The 17,503-nt window shown below is 42.7% G+C and overlaps 1 protein-coding gene across 1 annotated transcript; it reads right to left on the bottom strand.

Annotated features, from left to right (window-relative positions):
* Positions 1-1,144: 1,144 nt before the first annotated feature.
* Positions 1,145-12,509, bottom strand: RP9 (RP9 pre-mRNA splicing factor). Its single transcript, XM_068972799.1, has 6 exons — positions 12,358-12,509; positions 8,387-8,417; positions 7,127-7,256; positions 4,788-4,879; positions 2,549-2,610; positions 1,145-1,631 (listed from the first exon to the last, which is right to left on the bottom strand). The coding sequence occupies exons 1-6, from the start codon at positions 12,507-12,509 to the stop codon at positions 1,433-1,435; spliced, it is 666 nt and encodes a 221-aa protein (XP_068828900.1). The 3' UTR covers positions 1,145-1,432.
* Positions 12,510-17,503: the final 4,994 nt, after the last annotated feature.

The following is a 17,503-nucleotide window of genomic DNA, read 5'->3' as shown; positions in this document are numbered from 1 at the left end:
CTGTAAGTCAGGAACAGCCTGATGGAAGAAAGGCACAGGGCAGAATAGATGGGACGGGAAGCAGCACAGAGCCTCCTTATCTTCTGCGTGTGTGGCATTCTCCCAGCACCTCTGTGTGTTCACCAACCCAGATGTTCTCTGAGTCCCTCCCTGGGCTTCTATAGAGGCTCCATCACGTAGGCATGATTGATTAAATCACTGGCCATTGGTGACTGATTCAACCTCCAGTCCCTCTAATCTTTCCCCACATGAGGGTGTGGGACTGCAAGTTCCAGTTCTGTTCAGTTTGGTTTTCCTGGGAACCAGCCTCTCCCCACATCCTTAGGTGCCTTCCAAAAGTCATCTCATGAACATAAACCCAGATGTTGTGGAAAGGAGTTAGTTATGAATCAACAAGACACTCATTTCACTTTTCTGGCTCTGTCATGAATGGAGGACAAGAGACCAAACACAACAAAAGCTGTTCCCATTGCTCTTATCACACATGATATCCCAAGGGTTTGGGGAGCTGTGTCCAGAAACTGGACAATGACCAAATATATCTGAGAAATATATTCTGGTCATGTGAGTGATCAGATATATATTACAAATCACAATAACTGAAGAATGACAAACAGGAAACAACTGAATTGCGCTAGAGGAATGGTTACATGATTGTAGTACCTTCAAACCAAGGAATTGTGTGGCCATTCAGAGCTTGTGGTATGTGTCGTATGAAGACACTGTACCTATGATGCTGCAATGCAGGATATATTTGCTATTAAAATCAACATTATACTGTTAAAACATAACATGGAGATGAATGTGTATAGTATTTATACTTAAAGCCCTATGCTTGCTTGTGATGTAGGCAGTATTCCTGGAAGACGTCACAAGAAATTGGTAGCCACTGGGAAAGGGAACTGGGAAGCTGGGGGAGGAAGAAAATAGAAGTTTCATAATTAAACCTTAGGTACCTTTTAAATTTGGAGCATGTGCATTCATTAAGAAATAAAAAAAGTAAATGCATTTAAAAAATAAATAGTGAGCTTTTATTATCCTCAGCAGCAGAGGGAAATCAAGCCTGAGCTCTACACAGCTCCCCCCTGGAGGTGGAACCTACGGCAGCCCCGGAGGAGCTCCTCAGAGTCTCCCTTCATCTGGCTGCCCTGCCCGAGGCATTCCTCAGGAGGTGGGACCCACAGGGATCAGCAGGGAGGAGCACAAGGGGAAAAGCTCTCCAAGCCTGAAGTCAGGCGTGGCCAGAGCTAGCACCTGGCAACACACTACTCACATCCTCCCTGGAAGGCAGGGGAGAACCTGGGCCTGCACAGCCCCTCCCTCTGGGCGTCTCTCTGGTTCCTCTCCGACTCCGCCTTCCTCCACGGGTCCTCTCATCTTTGGCCACAGTGTTTGGTTTTGGAGAAGAGAATGTTGAACAAGCCAGGCTCCGTCACTCTGAGTCTGAACTCTCATTCGACTTGGAAGACTTATGCTTTCGTTTTTTCTTCTTTTTCTTTTCTTTCTTCTTCTTCTTATGCTTTTCTTTCTTCTTCTTTTTCTTGTGTTTCTCTTTATCTTCTGGAGAACTGGAGCTGCTCCCATCGTCATCTGATGTTGAATCCTCCAGTAACTGTTTTAACTGTTGTATCCTAAACACATAAGATTGATCAAAGAACCATATTCAACTTAACTTGAAAAAAATTTTTAGATAAAAATATAAGAGCAGTAATGAGGGTGAAAAAATCACAAATGAATCCCCTCATTAAAGATAGCATTTATTTTTGTATCTTTTCCCCATTCTTGTCTACATCCATGCCTGTTTCACATGACTGTAAGCAGCGTACAAGTCATTTGTATTCTTTCCATTGTCCTAAGTATTCTGGCATGTTTCCATAGTCCTTACTTTTATAATTTCTAACAGATTCATACTTTCCTAAATCATTCTCCCGCTGCTCAAGTCCATGCTAGGTAATCTACCTCCTCAACAATTATAATTCAGCACAAGGAATTATATTCAGTATTCTGTAATAATCTGTAAGGGAAGAGAATCTGAAGAATATATGTATGTGTATATATTTATATATTGATATATTTCTGAACTGCTGTGCTGTACTAACACGATACTGCAAATCAACTATACTTCACTAAAAAAAATTAAAACGATGATGATTCAATACCACAAATTTGAAAACAAAACAATATTAAAAAACAACAACAACAACAAAAAAGTTCCTCTTGTTTTTTCACCCTGTCTAGAAATTTAAAAAAAAAAAAGCTCATATCTTTAAAGACCCTAGAAAAGATAAATGGTAGTTGCCAATACCAACTATCAGTGACACAAGCAAGTCAAGGCTAGGTCAAGCACGATGCTTTAAGTTAACCCAAGGAGAACAGGCTGGCCTGATCATTCCCTACACATTGGCTTTTTTCAGTGACTACCCCAGTCTTCCAAATATTTCACAGTTTACTAAACTGCTCCTCTAATACTGGGATTTTTAAATTTATAAAGTTTCTAGCTTTAATTTCGTAGTTTAATAGGATATTGTTATCATTAGGACAATCTCACCTTATATCCTTTTCATGTCTTTTATTCTCACGAATGATGTCATACATGGGATCTTCATGTGCCTTGAAGGTTAGAGAAGGTTAAGGTTAGGTTTGGCTTCATAGACTGTTAAAATTAAATCCCTCTTTCATGGAAACAGTTTTTTCCTCCTGTTTGGTGGTAATTTTATATTCACCATGTTCTAACCCTTCTTAAGGGCTGCCATCATTTCAAACTCCTAGAGGCTATAAAAAAGACTTCCCAGTTATACAAATACAGGATATAATTTACATAGCCTTCATAAGGAGATAAACCATGGCAAAATCATTAAGCACTACTCAAGGTTAGAAATGTTGAGATTAATTCTATTTGTTCTATATGGAAAGATGATCAAGTGATACTCTTAAGCAAACAAGTGACTTGGAAATGATACATGATTCATTTATAGGTGCACAAAAACATACTGTATATGAGCAAAGAGAAATCTAGAAGTACACTCATCAAACTACTTACTACAAATTCCCTCTGAGGAGAGAGGCAAGATTGGACTTGAAAAATCAATTGTGAAAAACCTTTCTGTAATGTTTCCATTCTGTTAAAATAAGATGAATTTATTCTTATATTTGTATAATTTAAAACTACCTAAATTATTTAAAAATATGAATACACATAAAATTTCATGGCATGTGAATTATCTTTAAAAATATTATAACATTTTTTACATATCAAAGAAAACATAGAGTAAAAATATCTGATATCTTACCACCTAGGGATATCCACTGTTAATATTTTAGTATGCTTCTTCTAGTCATTATTCATATTTCCAAAAAATACAATCATGTTATGTATATCAATACAACCCTGTTCTTTTTCCCTTATGTTTTCATGAATAGCCTCCTATGACATCACATATTCTTTTAAAACATAATTCTCTTCTTAAATAAAGTTCATTTATCTGGCTGCGTTGGATCTCAGCTGCGGCACTTGGGAGTCGTCGTTGCAGGCTGCGAGCTTCCCTCGGCCTATGGTGCACAGGCTCAAGTGCGTGGGCTCTGAGGTCGTGGTACGGGCTTGAGTGCTGTGCAGCAGGTGGGATCTTGGTTCCCCGACCAGGGATTGAACCCATATCCCCTGCGTTGTAAGGCGGATTCTTAATCACTGTAGTTAACACCAGATACTGTGGCTTAATCACTGGATTACCAGGGAAGTTCTTCAAATGTAATTCTTAAAAGCTGAATGATTTATATGTTGCAGTGAATTATGTTGTATATTGGACACCACAGTTGTTTCCTATTTTTCTTCGATTTCTATTTTTTAATCATATAAATAATTCTGAAAGTTATTCTTATAATTACTTGCGTATATTGATGTTCTGTTTTATCCTTAGATCAATTGAGACTTTGAAATTTTAAAAATATGAATATATTTAAGTTTTTGAGATTTATCATCAAATTATCTGTTAAAGGTACTATAAAAGCTGACATTCTGGGTAGGAGTGATTTATTCAGAATATTTTCTGTAAATTAGTAAAATGAAAATCCAATATTTTAAATATCTTAAAATCCTTGTAGAATGTTTATATACCCCAGTTTGACATGCGGATAATCCCAAGTATATCCAGCAACAGCATAGTTAACAATGACCGAAATAGTCATGAATGGTGAACTAATACCTGGGAGGTGACTGTGTTAAGATAAAGTGACAAGGGACTTCCATGGTGGCCCAGTGGTTAAGACTCTTGAGTTTTCAATGCAGGGGAGATGGGTTTGATCCCTTGTTGGGAAGCTCAGATTCTACATGTCACATGGCTCAGCCAAAAAAAAAAAAAAAAAAGTGAAATGATGGACTGACTTTATTGTCGTCCAAAGAGAGTATATCATTTATACATACTTCCAGTTTATGATATAAAAATATGTAGTCTTTAGACAAAGGCTGAGAAACTAGAATCCTATTTTATTTATGAAATATGATTTTTTACATAAGTACAAAAAGACTCAGTGAATTGATAAAAATGCCTCTTTGGAAAAGGCAGTGTTCCCAAGGCACAGCAAATATCATTTTAACAAACATCTTTTTGTTGTTAATAATTAATCTGTCACACAAATTTGATTTAATAGAGATGCAGTTAACACCAGATACTTTGGCTTAAAGGCTTTGGGAATGTATTTTGTGTGAAACTCCAGTTCACTGGTGACTGCCTGATTCACTGACATTCATCATATCCAGTAAATGTAAATTGACACTCTGGGGTTTTACTTACTACTCTGAACTGTTCTAACTTTTGGTTGCCTTTGATAAAGAAAGGGCATTCTTTGTCGCCCGTTCGGTGACCATACCGTTTACAGCGCCAACCTAAAATAAAGACAAAGGGATATATTTCTTTAAGATAATTTATCTTTACTTAATCAAGATAAAGTATCAGTAGATCATGTTAAAGATATTCTTCATTAGATTCCAATTTTTCATATAATTAACAAAAAGAGAGAAACTACTTCCTCAAGTATCCTTTAATTGTAGAGTTTTAGAAGTGAACCAAGTACTTACTAAATAATTCCATGCAAAAAACAAAGTGTGATTTTTTTAAACTGTGCTATAGGTTGAATTGTGTCATCCCTTTTGCTGTCCCGCTGTATTGAAGTCCTAACCACTAGTACCTCAGAATGACCTTACTGGGAGACAGGATTTTTAGAGAGGCCTGGAATACATCCTTTCCACACCAGCCCTCAGAAGGACACCTTGACCTTGGATCATTTGCCTCCAGAACTGTGAGACAAGAAAGTTCCTGTTTAAGTCATGCAGTCTGTGGGACTTTGTTACAGCAGAACTAGTAACTACACAGGCATTCAGCAACTCCAACTAAGGAGGCCAGGAAGCAGGAAGAGGAATTATAGGTCAGATTAGCCAACTGTGCTCCATGCTGGCAGCTAATGAAAATATGTAGTGACAGGGAAATATTTTCTTCACATTTCAATTTGAGAGTTGGTAGTAGGAAACCACTGGGAAAAAAATGAAGTTTAGGGATTCTCTGACCTGCCCCTTCTGCATCTCCCCACTATTTTGAGTTAGTTCCACCTGGGGAAGAAGAAATGCATTCAATACAAATGCAAACCCCTTCAAACAAATGTGTCTTTATGACAAAAGGAGAAATTTTAAATGCCGTAAATTGATGTGCGCTATCAAGAAGGATCCATATGATCTGTGATCAAAACCTCTACTAAAGGAGAGGCAATGCTTGTTACTCAAAGTGTGGTCAGTGGACCAGCAAGACTAGCATCACCTGGGAGCTTGTCAGAAAGAGAGAGTATCAGGCCCACCCCAAGTGTGAGAAACTCTGCTTTAGATAACACTAGGATCATGGAAATCAATGAGTGTGCATGTATTTTTCCATCTGGGATGGATGTAAGTTTTGTGAAGTCTGAAGCTAACATAAATTAAAGAGAAGAAGGGCTCTTTCGGGGTTGCAGAGAATCTTGACTTGGTAAATTTTACAGAAAGACAGGACTACTGTTGGAACTCCAAAGGCCTTTCGAAGGTGCAAGGAAGGGGTCCTAAAGCTTAAGCTTCATTAACTTCATGTAAAACTGGTTCTGGTCCAGACTAAACACTTTTAATTTGCATGTCAATGAAAAGAACAATAAAATGGAAAGTGAAGCACTACTAACTACCCCATCAAAGAGGGGAGTGATTTTTAAACTTAACTTTTAAAAAAGGAAATATAATCAGTTTACTACGTGATTCAACTCTGAAAATTATAAACACGATGTATTTATTTAATTAAATTTATGATATAACTATTATTGGGGAAATGAGATAAGTAGGGCATGTGTATGAGATGGGACAGAGGAAGAAAAAAGGAGCTGAGTTCTGGTCTCCTACAGTTAGAAATGAGCAGATAATAAGGAAATCTGAAAAATCAAGGGTCAGGAATGTAATCCAGTTATCTAGATACATGGGGATAAACTTAAAAATAACCTTTTTAAAAGGTTGAGGTGAGGAGAACGCAGGGAAAGGGAGAAGAACTGCTATTTTGATTGTGTGCATGAAGGATCTTTGTACAAACAAATATCTTTCTTTAAAGGCAGCAGTACCCCTTCTTCAAATGCCATCTTATGCTGGTGTGGTGGATGGTGTGCACACAGCTCCACCTGGTCCAGACCCACCCTGTGTGGCCCACAGCTCCTCTCAGGTCATCTGGATAAACCTTAACACCACTAATGAGGACACGCTGAGGTGAGACCCAAGGAGACCCCAGGAGACCCAAGGTCACCCCCAATGCATCCTTCGTCCCCCATGGCATTTCTACATGGAATATCCTTTCTGTTACAGGAATATTACTGAAGCATAGACTCTGCAAGCAGCTACAGTCCTGTGGAAGATCACTGCCCTTGCAGCCAGAAGCCCTGGAGTCAAGGCGCTGCTCTGCCACTTACCCTAGACACTAACACGTGGAAGGCGGCTTCCTCATCTATCGCCTAGAGATCATGCCCTGACTTCAACAGCATGGTGTGAGAGTGAATTAAAAGGAGTGAACTCGTTTGTAAACAGTGGTCTATAACTGGCATGAACCGAGTCTGTTACTTGAAACCCTTCCACACTCACACTGCATGACTTTGACTTCTTTCCCGAGTGGCATCCAGAGTCCTTTGGTTGGTGCGTGGGCCAGAAATTCCCTGGCATGTTCATTGCCTGGGACATCTGGTATACAGTCTTCTGGCTTAGTCTCATCTTCCTGAAAAAGGAAACAGTGTGTAAGCTCTATGGCAGAAGAAGCGCCAGAGCTCTCCTCCCACCTGCTTGAGAACACAGCACTGCCTGGCTTGCTCATGGGCTGGAGACCCCTATGTCATCACGTTATCCTCTGAAGAGCTAGAAAGACAGAGTATAACCGAGAAAGAAAATGGAAGTAACTATTCCAGAAGAGCTAGCTGTACCACAAAAATAAAGTAGCTGTTTTTGTGAAAAGTTACTAGTGTTTACATAGGGATGACCTGTGAGCTCCAAATTCTAATTCCAGATCACAAAAATTAGATTCTAAGATCACAAAAAATTTTCTGCTAACTTAGAAGCTTTGTGGAATGAGGCAGAAGATAGAATTAAACAAATAAGGTTTCTTGGAACAATAAAAACAATGTATCAGAGTAAAATAGATTATTAGACCTTGAAGGTCACTGTCATGTTTTATAATCTCATACATCCTGTATTTGTGAGATGTATTTTCACCACCAAATAACTGCACTATATACTTAAGATGCTGTTTTTTACCTTATGATTTTTTCAAGTTCCCAGGAAAATTAAATTTATAATGGAAGAATGTTTTCTAAAAAAATTTTTTTTAAAGTTAAAAGCTACCAAACAGGAAAGGTTACTTTGGCCTTAAGTCCTCTAAGTCTCACTCCCAGAGAAACACACTGACACTGTGGCCGGGGTGCTGGAGGAGGGACTCGGCACCAGGCGGGGCTGGACTGGATGGATTCCCATGTTCTCAGAGTTCACTGTTCTCTGAACTGATGACAGTCAAGAAAGCAACAGTGGAGCATCAGAGAAGGAACATGGGGCAGCAGAGCTTTAAGAAGATGCAGTCGCAAGGGAGACAGAAAGAAGGGGAGCGAGTGCTGAGGACACCCAGGGGGCCTGCAGTGGTGTCTTAGGGACAGACACAAGGCAGATTAAACTTCTGCAAAGGGACAGACTATGACAAGCCCAAAGTGCACGAACTGACTGCCATCTGCAGAGAAGAGACAGGACTACCGTAAAGGAGCTTCAAACCTTTAGCAGCTGTTTTTCATAACAAGTGACTGAGTCTGAGCTCTGGTCAAATCTGTCTCAGAGAAAAACCAAAAATACAAACTTTACACTGACCTTGATAAACCCAGGAGGAGGTTTTTCATAACTAGAAGTAAAAAAAAAACACTGGTCATCAATCATGTTCATAGGAACATAACACATTTCAATCACCAAAAAGCAACTACAGGCCAAAATAAAAAAGGTTATTTTTAGTAAAAACTAAAACTACACTATAACTTTTAAAAACAGTTAATAAAATATGTCCAGCAGTCAGAGATGTTATGTTAATATGAATAAACTGATGCTGTATGACATCCTGCTGGGATGCAGCACTTAAATTGACCAAATAATAACTAACTTGGTTTCTTAGGACAATGATTTTATATTTAGAGGAAGGGAAACAAGAGACTGCTGGGAAAATGTGAGGGAAGAAGAGACTTGAGCTAATTATGGTTCCAATCTGTCATTACACTTGTGGGTGATTTACATACCATAACTTCCATAACACCTGAGCCTCATGGGGGTGGCGGTGTGAGTGCTCTAAGGATGGGGACTGCACAACGGGGAGGGAGCTAAGCCAGAGGGAAGGGTCTGCTATAGTGGAAGGAGATGACGGTGATCCACCCCAGAGGCTCCCCCTCCCACCCCTTGCCCCAGCTCTGGATTCAAGATCCTCTCCACTGGTCTGTGGTGTTTGCAGAGCACACTGCCACTTGCTCCTCAGCTTTCTGACTGCCCTTTATGCCCTATTGACCCCTCTGGACTCAAGGACGTAGGGCAGTCGGTGGCACTCAACTACTGCTAGAGAAGCAGATGACTGTGTGCAAATGTACTTTCCCTTCCACCAATATAGGTCTCAGACCCTCGGGTTCTGAGGACGCAAATCAGGCCTATGCTCCCAACTCATTTCCACTTTTTATTATTTTGCCGGAACTTGGGGAAAAGGCTTCTGGTGTCAAACCTACAAAAGCAGCACCCACCGCTCCTGTTCATTTAAAAAACAAAAAAACAACTAATTTTAAAAATTGAAATGGAATTAACATATAACACTGTATTCCTTTCAGGTGTAATTATGTTCAGTTTCAAGCACTGACACATTCTAGACTATGCAATGCAGAGTGTGGGTGTCTGGCTTTTAAAGGTGACTGCCTAATGGATATAACCCCCTTCTTAAAAAAGAATGTAGTTAGGAAAAGAGGCAGGATAACTGAACAGCTCAGGTCTTTTCAATGCCTCTCGAATGGAATTTTACTGAGAGAGGGCATCGAGGTGCTATGACTGGTTCAAGATGCTATCTTGACTCCAACAATTTGGAAACTGGGGAGTCCCAAAGTTGCTGTACACAGAAGGTGAATTCAGAGATGATTATTTTTCTGAATTTTATGACGGAAAATGTCATCAGGAAAATGTTAATAAATTCTAAAATGGCTAATCACTTATCTAATAGTCAAATAGATAACGGATTATCCTAAAACTAGGCCAAAACAGTTTAAGTTAAAACAAGAAAGCAGTAGTGTACAGGACAGAATGTTTGGTATGGTTCTATTTGTGTGTATGGGAAAAGGGAGATTATACATATACATATCACCTGAGGGAGGGAGCTTTTTGTTCACTTACATTTATTTATGTGCAAATACACTGCCTCAAACAATGTTTTTTTAATTACAAAAGAAAAATGAAATTAATGTCATCTTCCTCACACCTATGTTGCCGTAAGTCCAGGCTAATAAATTTCTGAGAGAGAAACCAAAGGACTTAGGGGCAAAAAAGGGTCACTAATAGGCTGTTAGCTCATTTCTGTTATAGAGTTACATAGGAAGCATTTTTGTTTTAAACATTTCAATGTCATTTGTTTGTTTCAGGAACTATATCCTCACTCCTACTCTAATCAACTTGCTATTTCCTCCTACCAAAGAAAAGAACAGGCGATGAAACTAAACTTTTAGGTGATACTGAAAGCTCAGTTTAGAAACTTACTCCCGGCAGCAGTAACCACTCAACAATCACCACGCCCGGCACAGTGCTCAGAACCAGACGGAAGAACTGAGGGTATCAGGGTACTCCTAAAGAAATCTGGAAAAGCCAAAAAGGTTGAAACTGCTCTTACAAAACCTCCATGTAACTCTGGACAAAGGTCCTCTCCGTACCTGTGACCCCCAAAATGGAGTAGACCAGTTCAAATCTAAAGCTAAGTCAGCCAGTCCTAATGGGGAATGCCTCACGTCAAGGAAACCTAGTATATACCAATCACAATCCTTTAGCCCAGGGCTACCCAGCTTAGTTTAGCTTACCCTAGATAAGAGGACGTGCAAGCTTTGTAAAGAAATCCCTGACTCCCTAGTCAATCGTGCTCTATTTTCAAGTTGCCTCTTGAAACACCCTGTAAAACTTACTCCTGTCCAAAATAACTGGGAAGTGTTCCACTGCAGATGAAACACTGTACTTCCTCAGTCTGTGGAGCAAGATTGTTTTTCCCTTGAACAAAGGACGTCAAACTGCAAAGTGTGGCAGTTTTGTCTTTTGACACTCTTTAGGACTGTCCTGATAAAAGAGATGTTTTAGTTTTTGAAGTAGAAAACTCTAAAGACATAGCATTAATGTTACTATGAATGGCTGCTGATGGACTGTCTCACCTGCCCAATTTATACACATTTCTATTATTCCTCCATTATGGGCTTCCCTCGTGGCTCAGATGGTAAAGAATCTGCCTGTAATGCAGGAGACCTGGGTTCGAACCCTGGGTTGGGAAGATCCCCTGGAGAAGGGAATGGCTACCCACTTCAGTGTTCTGGCCTGGAGAATTCCATGAACAGTGCATGGGGTCGCAAAGAGTTGGACACGACAGAGTGAATTTCACTCTCACACTCTCCATTATTCTTACTAAATGAGGCCAGGCCTGTGACATGCCACAGCTTTCCACTGGAAAATCTTTCAGCAATTTGCTTTGGAGATACCATATCCAAAAAGCTTTGCAGCATACCTAAAAGGCTTATTCTGTTTATACCCAGTTGTTCAAATGAAGTGACATTCAGTTTAAGAGCCACGGGAGGCCAGGCTCCAAGAAAGCATGCATTTTGTGTCAAAGCTCCCAAAGGTTAGTAATGAAGGATTAACCCTTGAGGGCCTTTTCTTACATCAGCAATCATGAGAAGGTAGGCAGTGAGAAGTGCCTGAAACAAATAAGTCAAATAACTCATTGAACATCAAACTTAGAATCTAAGTTTGACCTCTAAAGCTGATTATAGAAGGAAAAAACAGAAGGGAATCGAAAGGGTCATTAATCCAACTTTCCACCTTATATTTAATCTCCTTTACAACCCACCCTTCTCTCAGTGGTCATCTGGACTCTCCTCCAACCCTCGGGAGCTTGGGGAACACACTGCCTCCCAAGTCAGGCCATGCTGACTCAGGTCCTAATTCTTTTTGAGCTGGAACTGGCCTCTTAGTAGCTTTCATCCTTAACCCTGGTGAAAAATCCTAAGGACCAGAGAGAACAAGTTTACGCTCTCTTCTACCTGACAGCTCCTCCCAGTAGTTAGGAGCCAGGCCCTCACCCCACTTTACTTGTCTTCGTCACCGCACAAACATTACGGGACTGGGCTTTCTCTTTCCTTATTAACAGCAAAAATGAAAAGGATGGGGATTTTAACCAGTTCACAGTGCGGCCCCCGACCTGAGAGCGGAAGGACCAGGGCGCTCAGTCGCACTTCTAGGTTCAGTCCCGGAATACTAACCGAGCACCACCGCCGCCGCACGAGGACTAAAACCGCCGCTTCCGGCGGGGGAAGCGCCCGCCGCCGCCGCTCGCGTCCCGGACGAGACTCGGGGGAGGAGCCTTCTCCCTCCCGCCAGCCGCTGGGAGTCTAGGGTCCCGCCGCCCGGGATCAAAACCGGCTCTCGGCTCGCCGGGGTCCGAGGGGCTCACCGGCCTACCCCCAGGTGTCCAAGGATCCCGTCTAAAGCGCCGACCCCGAGCGGACCCTGCCGCGCGACCCGGGCCCCGACCCATTCCTAGTATTAGTCGGAGACGGGCGTGACGGACTCACAAGGATTCCAGGTGCTTAAGCTGCTGCAGCTGCTGCGCGTCCTGCCGCCGCCGCTTCAGCTCCCGGCGCCGCTGCAGCTCTTGCTCCGGGGGCTCCCGGGGCCGCCGCGCGCCCCCGGCGCCCGCATCGTCGCGCCCGGGCCGGGACGACATCGCAGCCCCGCGCGGCGCGGCTGAGGCTGCCCGACCGCGCGGCGAAGACGGTACTTCCTCTGCGCCGCGCTCTCTTGGCCCAGCAGCGCCCCCTCCCGCTGCGGCTCCGCGTCCCGCCGGGCCGGGTGCCCTCTCCGCGGCCGGCTGCAACCTGCACCGCGGAATGGCCGGCGGGGCCTCGAGTCGTTGATCGGAGCCCTGTCTTCAGGTTGGCTGGTGCCGGAGGCCAGAGCTCGCCTCCTGGCGGCGGCCAGGAGTCGCGGCACTAAGGACGCAGTGTGGAGTAGGGCCAGTTCTGGAGTGGCTGGGCCCGTCTCGGGGTCGGGCAGCTTCCTCGCCATCTCCAACCAGGGAGGCCAGGAAACCTGTGCAAGTCCATTTCGTATCCCCCCGTGGCTAGGCACACAGGAGCTGCTCGTTACCCATTAGTAGGATGCACTCAGTTTTTGAAGAAAGAGAGGCTTCCATAGAAAATTTTCAGTTTTCCAAAACTTGTGAGCCATGCGATGTATCAGTTCAGTTCAGTTGCTCAGTCGTGTCCGGCTCTGTGCGACCCCATGAACTGCAGCACATGCCAGGCTTCTCTGTCCTTTACCAACTCCCAGAGCTTGCTCAAATTCATGTCCATCCAGTTGGTGATGCCATCCAACCATCTCATTCTCTGTCGTCCCCTTCTTCTGCCCTCAATTTTTCCCAGCATCAGGGTCTTTTCCAATGAGTCAGTTCTTTGTATCAGGTGGCCAAAGTATTGGAGTTTCAGCTTCAGCATCAGTCATTCCAATGAATATTCAGGACTGATTTCCATTAGGATCGACTGGTTGGATCTCTTTGCAGTCTAAGGGACTCTCCAGAGTCTTCTCCAACACCAGTTCAAAAGTATCAGTTATTCCGCGCTCAGCCTTCTGCATGGTCCAACTCTTACGTCCATACATGACTATGGGAAAAACCATAGCTTTGACTAGACGCACCTTTGTTGGCAAAGTAACCTCTCTGCTTTTTAATATGCTGTCTAGGAATGTGAAGTCAAGTGGGCCTTAGAAAGCATCAGTAGGAACAAAGCTAGTGGAGGTGATGGAATTCCAGTTGAGCTATTTCAAATCCTGAAAGATGATGCTGTGAAAGTGCTGCACTCAATATGCCAGCAAATTTGGAAAACTCAGCGGTGGCCACGGGACTGGAAAAGGTCAGTTTTCATTCCAATCCCAAAGAAAGGTAATGCCAAAGAAAGCTCAAACTACCGCACAATTGCACTCATCTCACACACTAGTAAAACAATGCTCAAAATTCTTCAAGCCAGGCTTCAGCAATATGTGAACCATGAACTTTCTGATGTTCAAGCTGGTTTTAGAAAAGGCAGAGGAACCAGAGATCAAATTGCCAACATCTGCTGGATCATGGAAAAAGCAAGAGAGTTCCAGAAAAACATCTATTTCTGCCGCATTGACTATGCCAAAGCCTTTGACTGTGTGGATCACAATAAACTGTGGAAAATTCTGAAAGAGATGGGAATACCAGACCACCTGACCTGCCTCTTGAGAAACCTATATGCAGGTCAGGAAGCAACGGTTAGAACTGGACATGGAACAACAGACTGGTTCCAAATAGGAAAAGGAGTACGTCAAGGCTGTATATTGTCACCCTGCTTATTTAACTTATATGCAGAGTACATCATGAGAAACGCTGGACTGGAAGAAACACAAGCTGGAATCAAGATTGCTGGGAAAAATATCAATAACCTCAGATATGCAGATGGCAGAAAGCGAAGAGGAACTAAAGAGCCTCTTGATGAAAGTGAAAGAGGAGAGTGAAAAAGTTGGCTTAAAGCTCAACATTCAGAAAACGAAGATCATGGAATCTGGTCCCATCACTTCATGGGAAATAGATAGGGAAATAGTGGAAACAGTGTCAGACTTTATTTTTTTTGGGCTCCAAAATCACTGCAGATGGTGATTGCAGTCATGAAATTAAAAGATGCTTATTCCTTGGAAGAAAAGTTATGACCAACCTAGATAGCATATTCAAAAGCAGAGACATTACTTTGCCAACAAAGGTCCGTCTAGTCAAGGCTATGGTTTTTCCAGTGGTCACGTATGGATGTGAGAGTTGGACTGTGAAGAAAGCTGAGCGCCGAAGAATTGATGCTTTTGAACTGTGGTGTTGGAGAAGACTCTTGAGAGTCCCTTGGACTGCAAGGAGATCCAACCAGTCCATTCTGAAGGAGATCAGCCCTGGGATTTCTTTGGAAGGAATGATGCTAAAGCTGAAACTCCAGTACTTTGGCCACCTCATGCGAAGAATTGACTCATTGGAAAAGACTCTGATGCTGGGAGGGACTGGGGGCAGGAGGAGAAGGGGACGACTGAGGATGAGATGGCTGGATGGCATCACTGACTCGATGGACGTGAATCTGAGTGAACTCTGGGAGCTGGTGATGGACAGGGAGGCCTGGCGTGCTGTGATTTATAGGGTGGCAAAGAGTCGGACATGACTGAGTGACTGAACTGAACTGAGGTTGGTCACAGCTTTTCTTCCAAGGAGCAAGCGTCTTTTAATTTCATGGCTGCAATCACCACCTGCAATGATTTTGGAGCCCAAAAAAATAGTCAGCTACTGCTTCCACTGCTTCCCCATCTATTTACCATGAAGTGATGGGACTGGAAGCCATGATCTTAGTTTTCTGAATGTTGAGTTTTAAGCCAACTTTTTCACTCTTCTTTCATCAAGAGGTTCTTTAGTTCTTCTTCACTTTCTGCCATAAGGGTGGTGTTATCTCTGCACATCTCAGGTTATTGATATTTCTCACAGCAATCTTGATTCCAGCTTGTGCAGTCTGGCATTTCTCATGATGTACACTGTGTATAAGTTAAATAAGCAGGGTGACACTATACAGCCTTGATGTACTCCTTTCCCAATTTGGAACCAGTCTGTTGTTTCATGTCCAGTTCTAACTGTTGCTTCTTAACCAGCATAAGGTTTTTCAGGAGGCAGGTAAGGTGGTCTGGTAGTCCCATCTCTCTAAGAATTTTCTACAGTTTGTTGTGATCCACACAGTCAAAGGGTTTGGTATAGTCAACTAAACAGAAGTAGATGTTTTTCTGGAATTCTCTTGCTTTTTCAATGATCCATGTGTTGTATAGCCGGTGTAATATATTGAATTCAGATAAGATTTGGGTTCTGGAAATGAGAAGCCAGTATATACTGTGCAGTCTTTATGTAGTCATTGAACCAAACTCTTAATAGTATAATAGTTCATTTAACTAAAAAATTATAACAAGTGCTGTTACCACCCACATGTATTATCTTTATTTAGTGATAAAGAGGCCCAGAGAGCTCAGTGACTTGCACAAGGAAACAACTAGTAGGTCACAGAAACTGAAAGTGAAGTCGCTCAGTTGTGTCCCACTCTTTTTGACCCAATTGACTGTAACCTACCAGGCTCCTCTGTCCATGGGATTTTCCAGGCAAGAGTATTGGAGTGGGTTGCCATTTCCTTCTCCAGAACCAGGATGCAAAAGCGTTAGGTGCCTAACTAGGTTGTGCTTTGTAACTATGTGATATATAATTTTTTCAGCCTTGAAATAATGGAAGAAACTGCAGAGGAAGTAAAAATAACATCATAAGGGAAATACTTGCTGAAATATTCAAACTGTTAATGCCGCAAAATGTGAAGAACTTCTTCAAATTTATTCAGGAAGATACAAACACACAGAAGCTATGTATGCATAGACATCTGAAATTATACTGACATATGCCCTGGAACTTGGAAATTATCTTTTCCTCTAACAATGAAGCCAGTAAGAATTGTTGAATGAATGTAGATTTAGCCATTCATGTGTAACTGATCATGACCTTATGGAGCCTTCCCAGGATAGATCTCTCCCCCATATCCTCTGCCAAAGCTCCAGTTTGAAGTACTCAGATAATAGTATCTCACGCATCTTTCCTGAGTTTTTCAGATGCTAAAAGCTGCCACAAAATGGAAGAAATTAACTACTTGATTATCATGAGCCCCAGTTCCCATTGCACAGGAGCTAATCACATACCTTGGGACATCTCCCCCCAACTTTGCCTTTAAAATTGCCTTTTGCTGAAACATTTAGAGGAGTTCAGGGTTTTTTATTTTGTTTTATCTTTTTTTGAGCACCTTTGATCCATTCTCCTTGAATGGCATTGTAATAAAACTTTCTCTGCTCTGAGCTCCGACATTTGGGTCTGGCCTATCTGCCTGCACTGCAGGAGACCCAGGTTCAATCCCTGGGTCCGAAAGATCCTCTGGAGAAGGAAATTGCAACCCACTCCAATATTCTTGCCTGGGAAATCCCATGGACAGAGGAACCTGGCAGGCTACAGCTCATGGGGTCACAAAGAATTAAATACGACTGAAAGACTAACAGTTTCAGTTTCACTGTGCTAAAGGCACACACCCTTGCATTCCACAACAATGGAAGTTATCTGGGCCAATGAGTGACGTATATGACGCCTTTTAAGACATTCAAATACAGTCAAGAAAAATGACATAGGCTTTGGAAGCTGTGATTTACAAAGGAAATGTAATCCCGTTGCAGGAAGAAGTTGGTCTACACAATCAAGAAGAGGAGAACCAAGGAAAGAAATCAGGTAGTGTTTTTCCAGGGTTGTTATTGAGCAGAAAATTCTGGGTAGTTCCAGAATACGCACACTACGTATTCCTTCCTTTTTAAGGTGAACATGTACTGGGCCAGCAGCACCCCAGCCACCAGGGCGCACACACTTGCGCTCACCCTCGCGGTTGCTTCTTCCATGGACCGGGCCTCCTGCGCCTCCGGGTTTAAGAGAAGAGGTCGCTGGGTGGGATGCTCTGGCCCTGAAACCTACTGGGACCCCGCCCCTAGCCCCGCCTCGCCCCGCCCCGCCGCGCCCGAGCCCCGCCCCGCCGGGGAAAGCCCCACCCACGTGCGGCGGGGACGGAGCTTGGATTGCGGGTCGTGGCTTCGTCCGCGCCAGAGGCGGGAGGC

The sequence above is a fragment of the Capricornis sumatraensis genome, chromosome 5 (assembly GCF_032405125.1).
Source record: "Capricornis sumatraensis isolate serow.1 chromosome 5, serow.2, whole genome shotgun sequence".
Classification (NCBI taxonomy): domain Eukaryota; kingdom Metazoa; phylum Chordata; class Mammalia; order Artiodactyla; family Bovidae; genus Capricornis; species Capricornis sumatraensis.
The sequence above is the reverse complement of the archived record's forward strand: the minus strand, read 5'-3'. Positions and strand labels throughout refer to the sequence as shown.